This window comes from Gallus gallus, chromosome 5, assembly GCF_016699485.2.
Source record: "Gallus gallus isolate bGalGal1 chromosome 5, bGalGal1.mat.broiler.GRCg7b, whole genome shotgun sequence".
NCBI classification, from domain to species: Eukaryota; Metazoa; Chordata; class Aves; order Galliformes; family Phasianidae; genus Gallus; species Gallus gallus.
This window is the reverse complement of record NC_052536.1, coordinates 58130227-58141057: the sequence shown is the minus strand read 5'-3', so window position 1 is coordinate 58141057 and position 10831 is coordinate 58130227. Positions and strand designations below refer to the sequence as shown.

General features: G+C 51.0%; 1 protein-coding gene across 6 annotated transcripts in view; it reads left to right on the top strand.

The window, feature by feature from the left end:
- Nucleotides 1–2498: 2498 nt before the first annotated feature.
- Nucleotides 2499–10831, top strand: part of DDHD1 (DDHD domain containing 1) — a 62295-nt gene continuing 53962 nt past the window's right edge. For 2 of the 6 annotated variants that reach the window (XM_046942618.1, XM_015276779.4), the window contains exons 1-2: nt 2499–3221; nt 5833–5943. In XM_046942618.1, the coding sequence (XP_046798574.1) occupies nt 2564–3221; nt 5833–5943 (769 nt within the window). In that variant the 5' untranslated portion in view covers nt 2499–2563. Of the gene's footprint in view, nt 3222–5832; nt 6043–10831 lie in introns of all 6 variants that reach the window. The other 4 variants (XM_046942617.1, XM_046942616.1, XM_046942620.1 and 1 more) reach the window with 2 other exon arrangements.

Here is a 10831-nt window from a genome sequence, read left to right as displayed (position 1 = left end):
CAGGCTCTGCAGGTCCCTTCACTTCTCATTCAATAAACCAGATTTCTGCCATGTGTCTTTGTAGGTCTACAATGGCTCTAAAGAAGAAGTCAAATTGCAGGTCTCGATGCTGTAGTTCAGGCTGATGGTGATGAACAATCTCTTTTTGCCTACTCTCTACAGGGACACTGTGCACAAGAAAGTAGTGCCTGCATATGGACAGCAGACGTACACCCCCAAAAATGCACAAGAAGAAATAAATCACAGAATCGTAGATCAAATCATCTGAAATAATACATGCATGAGTTAAAGAACATGTAATGCACCCCTTGGTCATTTGGGCAATCTTTCCGTGTTCTCTCAAGCAAGGAGAAAAGGGGGGAGCATCTGAGTAGGATGGCATGAATGAAGAAGGGTGAAACACTTGCTGAATGACAAAAGATGGTGAAACCCCACTGGCTTTGACAGAAATGAGGATGGAAATGAGAATCTCATGAGATGTGTCTGCAAAGCCACGGACAGCATCCATCCCAGAAGGTTCTCCAGGCCTCTGGAGATGCAGCACTGAGGGACGCCTGGTCAGTAGGCATGGAGGGGTGGGTTGGCAGTTGGACGAGGAGATCTGTGTCATCTCTTCCAGCCTAAATGACTCTATGACTCTGTGGCATTCCCTTCTTCTTCCCCACGGTTGAGGAAAATCTGGGGCAGGTTTCACGAACATCTCTTCTCTTTTTCCTTTTTCCCATCTGAGAAAGCAGAACGAGCACTCACAAAGCTCCCTTGCTGAAAGCGTGTGAATGCTAACAAAGTTTGTGGAGTTTTTAGGATCAAAAAGTGTTGCCAGGCATTCAAGATGCATTCACCCACAGTGAGTATTTTTTAAAAGCTTCGCCCATCCTTCCGACCTGAACTTAGTCTGGCCTCTTTCTGTTTTAATGCAGTCCATTAACAGGATTCCCCTGCTGAAAGTGGATATAGGAGGTAGGGCACAAACCTATTTTGGGAGATACAATGCCATGCAATACACAGAAGTTCCCTCGCAGGGCAGAGCCAAGGAGAAGGGAATGGTGCATTAAGCACGTGGAATCCCAGTTCCAGGAGATGTGGGAATTGGGGAACACGTGTACTGCATCCTGTTTTTTCCCACAGCTGATGTGCAGGTAGGATAGGAGTATTGCTCACGTACCCTCACCCCACCTCCTTGTTCCTGGGTTTCATACAAACAGGTGACCCCACCCCAGTATTTCAGGGTGTGTTTCTGGGAGGCTCTCCCTCTGCCACCCCCACAACAGCCATGAGATAAGACAAGGGGGACATGCACACAGCAGTGATCCATCTCTGGGTGTGTGTTGGGGACTGGGAACCATCCCTCATCCTCGCTCCTGACACAACAAAGTGTTTTATCACCCGGCACCGATACACATCTCAGCACCCCCTCCTGCCAAGTGCCAGGTGTGCACAGGGCAGGGAGGTGGCTGGTTGTGGCTCACGCACACCAACAAGCACAGGTGAGCCCCAACACCTCCCATATGGGGGCTCAACACCTCCCTTTTTGGTACTCACAGCAAGCATTCAGAGGACTGGGATCTCACATGAGGGTGAGACATCCTGAAGGCAGCAGGTGTGGCCTCACCTCGAGCACCAGGTGCAGGTTGGGCACCACAATATCAGAAGGACATAAAGCCACCAGAGAGCCACCAAAGTAGGGCTATGGGGATGGGGAAGGGTCTGGAAGGCGAAGTGTGTGAGGAGTGCCCGAGGCCCTGTAGTCTGTTGGGCCCAGAGCAGAGCAGGCTGAGGGGAGGCCTCGTGGCTGCTGCAGCTCCTTGCAGGGAGCCGACAGCATCGCTGAGCTCTATGGGGAACAGCATGGAGCTGCACCAGGGGAGGGCCAGGTGGGGTCATGGCAACGCTCTGCCCCAGAGGGTGGTGGGCACAGCCTCGAGCTGCCAGAGCACAGGGAGCACTGGGACACGGCTCTGAGCCATAGAATCATAGAATCCTAGAACGGCCTGGGTTGCAAAGGAGCACAGTGCTCATCCAGTTCCAACCCCCTGCTGTGTGCAGGGTCGCCAACCAGCAGCCCAGGCTGCCCAGAGCCACATCCAGCCTGGCCTTGAATGCCTGCAGGGATGGGGCATCCACAGCCTCCTTGGGCAACCTGTTCCAGTGAGCCGTAGGGTTCGGGTAGTCAGCGCGGAGCCACGAGCACGGTGATCCCTGCGGGCTCCTCCCAACCCGAGATACTCTGCGATTCTGTGATACGCGTGTGGGTGCCGCGTAACCCCGAGAGGTGTTGGGGGCTTGACGGGGATAACGGCGCGGCAGTGCCCGCAAGCTGTAAGGCAGCCCAAGCGCAGCGAACGCGCAGGCGGCAGCCGCCAGGCAGCCCTGAGCCCAGGCCTCCTTTCCCTCCCGCCCTCCTCTCCCTCCCGCCTCGCACCGCCCCCGGCCGCGTCGCGGCGCGCGTGACGATGCGGCGCCGCCCCCGCCCGGACGGAGGAGCCGGCGGCTGCGGCAGCCGCGAGCCGGGCGTGAGCGGGGCGGCGCGAGGGCGGCCGAGGTGAGGCGGCACCGCCGCAGCATGGATTACCCCGAGCCCGGCTCGCCGCAGGGCGCCTGGGAGCTGCCCGGGGAAGGCGGCGGCGGCGGTTACGGCGGCCGCTACGAGCGGGCGGCCGGCGGCGAGGAAGAGGAGGAGGAAGCGGCGGAGCATCCCCTGGCCCGTCCGCCCCGCCGCCCCCGGCAGCGCTCCGTGCCGCCGCTCCGCGCCGCGCTCTCCACCTCTTCCTCCGAGGAGGGGGAACCGGAGGCGGCCACCCCGAGCGACTCGACCGGCGGCGGCGAGTTCGATTCGGCCGAGTCCGGCGCTTCGCTGCGCTACTCCTCCGGCACCGGGGAAGGCGGCGAGGGCGCGGGGCTGGCGAGCGGCGAGAGCGGCGGCGGCGGCGGCGGCTGCTCCGCGCTGCCCGAGAGGAAACGGCCGCGCTCGGCGGCGGGCGGCGGGCGGCCCCGCTATGAGGTGGTGCGGGAGTTGGGGGCCGAGGAGGTGCGCTGGTTCTACCGGGAGGACCGGAAGAACTGGAAGCCCTTCATCGGTTACGACTCGCTGCGGATCGAACTGGCCTTCCGAGCGCTCGGCCCCGGCCCCGAGCGGACGGCGGTGGAGCCGGTGTGCGTGCGGAGCGGGCTCTACGAGGTGGACGTGGCCAACGCCGAGTGCTACCCCGTCTACTGGAACCGTGAGTGCGGCCGCTGCCGGCCCGGGGCCGTCGGGGGGTCGGGGGGGAGGCAGGAAGGGTCCCGCAGTGCCAACGAGGGCAGCTCACAGACGGCAGCTCACACACAGGCGCTGCGGGTCCCCCTCGGGTGTGTGGGACCGAAGGACGCGGACCTCATGAGGTGCTTTTCCACCCCCGAAGGCCCAGACCCTCATGCCTGAGGTAGTGGGGTGCCGTCTGCCGTCTGCCCTGACCCAAAAAGGGTCGCTGGGTGTCCCTTACCCCCACAGGGAGCTGCTCAGGGAAAATGGGTTTAGCAGGCGGCCCTTCCTGCTCTCCTGGTACGGATGGGGGGGCGAGTGCTCCCTGTTGCACCCATTCGATGCTCACAGTTGGGGGGAAGGGATGGGGCCCACTGGGCAGGATGTCACATACTGGGGCAAGGAGGGACACACAAGAAGGGCGTTCTCCTCATGGGGGAGAGGAGACGCTGGGCACCTCTTCACACGCTTCTGGCGGAAAAGGGATCTGGGCACCTTTCCCTCTCTTTCCCCCCTGTGCATCTAAAGGAAATGGGTATCTGGGCATGCACACCTGGCATACAGAGATGGTGGAATGGGCATCCTCTTGTTTCTTGATAGGTACAGAGGAAGGTGGCTGAGAACCTTCTTGCTTGTACTTCCCATTTCACAGAATCACACACAGAATGGCTTGGGTTAGAAGGTACCTCAAGGATCACGAAGCTCCAACCCCCCGCCACAGGCAGGGCCACCAACCTCCACATGTAATACCAGCCCAGGCTGCCCAGGGCCCCATCCAACCTGGCCTTGAACACCTCCAGGGATGGACGGGGCATCCACAGCCCCTCTGGGCAGCTGTTCAGCACCTCACCACTCTCAGAGTAAAGAACTTCCCCCTGACATCCAACCTAAACCTTTGCTCCTTCAAGTTCAAACCATTTCCCCTTGTCCTGCTATCATCTCCCCTTTCAAAGAGTTGACCTTTTCCCCGATGGGAAAGGGTGAGAGTGGAGATTTACTGTCACTACTCACCACTTCGCTCAGTATGTATACCTGCTCTTCAGGAGGAGCAGGGTGATACCAGGCAGTTATTTGTCCATTGTCTCTCTGCCACATGCATGCTTCTGATCTCTTTTCTTTGGTGAGGATCAATGGAAACCTGGCTTTTCCGCTACTGTCATCCTCTCTTCTAGGAAAGCAGTGGAGCTTCATCTCCCCAACCCAATCACCCTTCCACTGGGAGAGGCATGAAATGGGACTTCTGCTTTCTGCTTCAAGGGGATGCAACGGGCATCTCAGATGCACAGTCCTTACTTCTTATCCTTCTAAGTGAAGGGTGTTTGCTTTACCAGCTCAACTTCAAAAGGATGTGGTGATGTACACCTTTTTTCATTCTCCCTCATGAGGCACCATCCTTTTCATTCACCTGTCTCCTTTGCTGGAGGAGAGGGGACCTCTGGAAACAGATGAAAGAGTAGGCACCTTTCTTTGGAGGGAATGTGTCCCAGGGTCTTGCTGGACAAGCATCAGCTCTCCTGGAGCAGACAGGCAGTGCCACTGCTTACCCTCTGTCCCTGAAGACTTGCCTTCCGACTGTATTCCTTCAAGGCCAAGGGGACTGTAATGGAGCGAGACGCAGACTGGTCGAGCAAGAGATGTCCTCACATGGACCTGGGAGAGGAGCAGGCAGTTTTCTCTGGTCTCTGTAAATTTGTGAGACTTATTTGGGAGATTTGGGGCTGATGGGAGTCGCAGAGGAGCAGATCTAAAAAGTAGGGCTCTTGCTTGTTTCCTCCCTTCTTTCTTGTCATCTTTACAGGAGGGGGATCCATAAAAGACAATAGCATGTGGTACAATTCACTTGAAGTGTGTGAAACCTCTGTTTTTCAGCTGATCACCCCAGAAGACAGATAGTGAGCCCAAGGAGTAAGGGGAGCTCCCAGTCCATGCACATTTTGAGTTAAAGAAGAGCCTGGGCACAGCTCCATGTTTGGACAGTGGGGATTTTTCTATGACCACCCTGAAGCAATGACTGCTGGTGATTGTTGCATCTGCCACGTGGTTACAGATCACCCAAGGGATGAGGAAACTGCTGCTGTCCCTCTTGCTGCCTGTGCCATAGGGACAGAGGGGACAGAGTGAGCAGAGCTGCCAGGTGAGGCAGGATTGCTCCTGGTAATGCGAGCAAGAGGCTGTGCTCATCAGCAGCTTAAAGGTTTAATTTCTTGACCTGGTCCATTTTGGAAGCTGATTCAGCCTCCTTAAGCCTGAGGAGCAGATGTTTGAAATAATAACGTGTACTGTGCAGAGACCATTTCTGATGCTTGGAAGGAGAGATTTCCAGAGGTTAGCACTAGAAGCAGTACTAGACAGAGAAATAAACTCACAGTGCTAAAAATGGGGATAATTTTTTGTCCTCAGAAAGCTGAATAAAGAGTGCTCAAGTCTTTTCTTCTTATCTGGTCTGCTCATTTGCAAGACTAAGATAAACTTCTGGTGTTTCAGGGATCTGTCAGTGCCTTCTGACCTAACGCTTCCTTTGCTCGCACGTTTCATTGCCTCTTCCCTGTATATGTGAGAGTTCTTGCCTTTCTCCCATTCTCTCCTCCCAGGTGAGGCGGTGCGTTCCCCTGTAGGCAGATGGCCAGCATGGCTCTGCTGCGCTGCTGCCTGGTGCTCTCTGCCTGGTTCTCTGCTGCGCCCAGGCCCCAGAAGATTGCAAGGTCAGATCCCAAGGATTCTGTCTCATCTCCTGCTTCTGAAGACCTTGGTGTGGCTGTTATTCCCATCTAATGGCGTGCGTGCAATTCTGGATCTGAAGGGTACATGCTACTTTGGTCCCTGCCATGTGGGAGGGAGCTACTGATGGCATACCAGATCTCATGCTAGATACGTGTGTGGGTAAAGGAGGAGGATCTTGCTCTCTGATTGCATGAGCATGAAAAACAACGAGTACAACTGACATAAAATATGCTGAGCTGCACATTAAAGAGTACAGAAACCGCTCTCTGTTTTTGCTGATTCATGTTTTCAGTTCAGTGCAAAGGTCAAAAGCTTTTATCTTTGTTCTTCCCTGTTGTTCTGTTCCACATATGTATTACTCTTCAGGGACGGCTGCTATCTCACAGCAACAGTGTTGGGTGCCCTGACAGTTCTTCAGCTGTTCTGTAATCTCAATAACAGGAAGATGCTGATTGTAGTTTGGCTTTTGCTGAAATATTTTTTTCGTTCTGTGTTGTCTGAAATCTTAAGCTCGCCACAGGATTCCTTTGTAACATCAGAAATATCAGACTGAGTTACAGTTTGAAGAGATTAATTACTGAGAATTTTATCCTTACCTTGTGACCTCTGGGATTTATTTAATTAGAATTGTAGAAGTAGCAAAGACAGCACAAGAGAACTGAAATTATTAATGGAGGCTTCCAGATAAGTGAGTAGCTTGGAGCTGGGCTTCTTGTCTTCTGAAAACATGGTGATGAGTGATATTCGATGTGCAAGTCTGTTCTTTGAATCCTCTTAGAGTGCCCAGCCTTCTCCGTGCTCCTACTCAAAGAGGGCTGCTTTGCAACTGTTTTTTGTAGATTGCTTTAGTCTGGTTTTCAAAGCTCTGGATGAGTCTGTTTAAACTGCAGACTTCTGGGTGACTGTTCTATTCATTGGCTTGGGACTCATGACTTTGTCTCATGCAACTGTTGCCCTGCCTTTCCCTTGCTTTTTAGCAATAACGCTGTCAAGTTACTGATTTCTTATATATTAGTCCACTTTCACTCTCCAGGTAGTTGTCCTCATCTCAGCATGTTCATAGAATCATAGAATGGCCCAGGTTGGAAGGGACCTCAAGAATCATGAAGCTCCAACCCCAGTGCTGCAGGCAGGGCCACCAACCTCCATGCTTAATACTACACCAGTTCTCCACTTTGAATTCTGGCTGCTGGGGATACATCACCTCTACTGCTGTCTGTCGTGCATCAGTGCCTCTTAAAATTGAAGTAGGACTTCTGTACAGGTCTGTTGGTATGTGGGGAGAAGCAGACTCAGTAAGAGTTTTGTTTGTTATTTCTTTTTAATGTGTATGCTTTTGTACCTGACAGTTTGCAGGCACCTATTAATTAAAATACCACATACTGAATTAAAGAAATTAAGAACGCTTCATTAGGACCATCCTTGACTGAAGATATGGAGGTAACTTCTGCTGCACTGCTTGCTAGCGGAGATTCTACTTAGCCCATGTGTGAATGCAGAGGGGGTCATTGGATCCCCAGATACAGATTTTTGAGTCCTTAAACTTCAGCTGGAGTTGGACAGGTTTAAAATCTGTTTGAGATCCCTTCAAGCTTGTACTGAAAGCAATTCCCAAGAACTCCGTAGTTCTTTTGTGAGCTGTCTGTGAGTCACTTTATAGATGGCAAGAAGGAGCAGTCGTGGTGAAAAGCCTCTGCCAGGTGAGCTTCCTGCAAAATGAGATGTGAGTGCCAGGGATGTGTTATCAACCCTTTGAACTTAGAGTCGGTCAGAGTCGCTGAAAAATCTTGAGAGTATAGTGGGTAATGCTTGGCACCAGATGCTTACTAACGGCTGTTTTGTTAGTGGGTTGTTTTGATGTGCTTGTTTTGATGTAGGAGGTGGAGGTCAGCAGCGAGATACAAACCCTTTTGTACGTCAGCCACTGGTGGTTGTTACAGCTTTGCTGTCGAGACTGAAAATCAGCGTGCAAGAGCTGATAGGTGCTTCTCTGCTGCCTGCTTTGTGCCAGAGTGCTGGCTGCTTGTGCCTTCTCTAGGCAGTGTAAATTTCCACATTGGCTTCTTACAGGTCGGCACCCCGAGCCCATCCATGGCACTGCTTCCCTGGCTTACTTAATTGACTTCTGGTATTCTGAGCCTGTGTGATTGCTTTATGGTTTTTTCCTTCTATTCTGAAACAGGAATAGCATTAAAACACATTTATAAGGTAGGTGAAAACTGAGGATTTGGAACTAATAGTTAGCAGTATGTGGTTTGCATTTTTTTTACTCTGTCTTCAGCAGCAGAACACTTCTTCTGTTGCTTTACAGCATGCCTAGCACATTGCTTTTGGTGTGTTAGACACACTTTGAACTCAGTTGATACCATGTCCTAAAGGAGTTTTTTTCTCACCAGGCATGTTATTCTTCACTTGCAAATAAAATATTGATGGCAAGGTGAAGCATTACTTTCACTAACTGAGATCTTTCCTGGGTTTTACTTTTCTGCCTCTCCTCTTAATTGCATTGCTCTCTTCCTTCCCAAAGTGTCTTGTTAGTTTCGGGCCAGCCATCTCCTTCCTGATCAGAAGGCTTACGTGATGGCAAAGCTGAAAGCTCTGCAGTGCTCAGTGTGCATAGCTTCTGCTTTCTGGTGCCTTTGTCCCTTTCAGCAGGGGTAAGTTGTGACTTTTAGGATGCTTTTCTAAAGCAGGTGGGAGATGTTGGTACTTTGCTTGGATGTGCCTTTGAAGATTAATTCCTTTTGCAAATTCAGTTTTTATTGTTGTGATTTACAAGTATTGCTCAAGCAAAACTAATCGGTTTTCTTGATGTCAGTGATGTCAGAAACACTGTCTGCTGGATGTTGTGAACTCCAGCTGAGTGATCCCGCTTACAGAGTGAGTTGTGCTCATCCGCTGGTGTGATCCATCGCTTCTGGTGGCTATGATGAACAAGGAGGAGAACGGAGATGCTGGGAATGCTATGGGCAATCCTATCAGTTGTATTTCTAAGGCTGAAAAAGATGTGGGTATGTAATGGCTTTAAGTGTTGGCCAGAAAGAAGGTCAGTAGGGTGGTATGCTCTGTTTGAGTGTGGGCTGCACGTAGCTGTGAAGACACACCAGGATGTGCCTGGCAGGAGGCTGGAAAGGAGACACTGCAGAGACAGTGGACTTGGTGAATAGCACAGTAAGTGAGCAGTGGGGTGGAGGATAACCCTCTGCAGAGAAGGGGGAGGGAAGGAGATGAGAGAAAGAGTTGATGTGCCCTGAATGCATTTGTTCGTCTGGTTCGTTAGTGCTCGTGGTAGGTGTTAGGCATGCACAGGAGAAAGCTTGCTTTTTTAAGTACGGATATTCCTATGGAGGGACCTGCTTTCTGAAACTGCACATACATAATAACTGCTGCTTGGTGCTGGAGGGAGCTTGCTAGCAGAGACGTACTGAAGAGCACTTCCCAGGAGAGCACAAACACTCAGCGCTGAGGATGTGATTGTGCAAAAGTCCCATGACTTTCAATGGGATTAGAGCACGTGCTCGAGTTCAGGAGGTGCTCACATATGTTTGTCATGAGGCACAGTCATTCTGTGGTAGTTCAGCTTAGCTTTCACCTAATGCTGTTGCAAAAAGTGCAAGCTTTGTGTGTTAGAAAAGGGCTGATAAGGGACTGTCTGCTAAAACTGAGCAACTACAGCAACAAGTGCTGCTGGTGCAAGTGCTTCACTTCAAAGTACTGGTATTAACATCGGATAAACTGTATTAATGGATAAGTACTCAATAAAAATAAGGCTCTGAAGTTAAGGCTACAACCTCTGCTCATGATTTAACAGTCCAGCATGGTTCCATACACTGTTAAGGCAGCTGATAAGGTGAGCTGTAGGATTTTGTGTCAGACCGTTGGCTTCAGCTCTGTGTAGAGAGTAATTGCAGTGATCTTCCTCCAGCTACTAACTTAAAAGGAAAACCCTTCCTGAAAAACATGGTGCATGTTGTATTTTGGGGGTAACTTCCACCTGTAGTCTTGACATTGGCTCAGTAAAGCAAATCAGAATTATTTGGTGGACCAGCAGCATAATACCCTTTACCACTCAGTGAAGGAAATCTCTGGATCTTGGATGCTCAGTAAGATTCTGGCTCTGTAAATTCACGTGACTTTTTCTGTTAAGTTGTCTGAGGGTGGATTTCACCCAAAAATTCCTCTCTAGGTGATGTTGTTACTTCTGCAGGAGCAGGAGGGATTGTTGTGTTGCTGGTTAAACAAAGGAAGGTCATTCTGGCTGTGATTAAAGGAATGGTGCCATTTATTTAAATATCAGTAACCTGCTTTATCCTGCAGTAATGGACTGGGAGATAGCTGGAAAGCTGCAGAACATTGAGCTGTGACAAAAAGCCTGTTCTGTTACCCAGCAGTCAGGAAATAATGAAATTCTAGGTTTTGTCTATTTCCTTACATCGGTTTGTTCACCCTGTGTGCATGATCACATCACTGGCATTAAATTTAGGAATCTCATTATCAGCTTTTATAGCCATCAATTCTCTTAGTCGAGCTTCCTCTTCTCTTGCATTCTTCTCCCTGTGTGGGGCTCTGCAAACCCTTCCATAGGGGAGCTAGGAGGAAGAGATATTACCCTGCAAGCTGTGCTCTGTGCATTTGCATTGGCACAAATAGAATCTGCACAATGCTGCAGCTCTATAGGCAGTGGTGGTGATGGCTGTCGGGTGTGGGGATGCACCCTGGTGCAATGTGAGTAATTCTGGCCCTCATTCCTAAGTGAGAAGTCCTATGGGTTATGCAGAAGTGAGCACACCTAAAATATCATTGGAAGGGCTGGTGAATCAGGAACGAATAGCTGATATGAAAAAGTCCAGAATAGCATCGAGGGTGTAG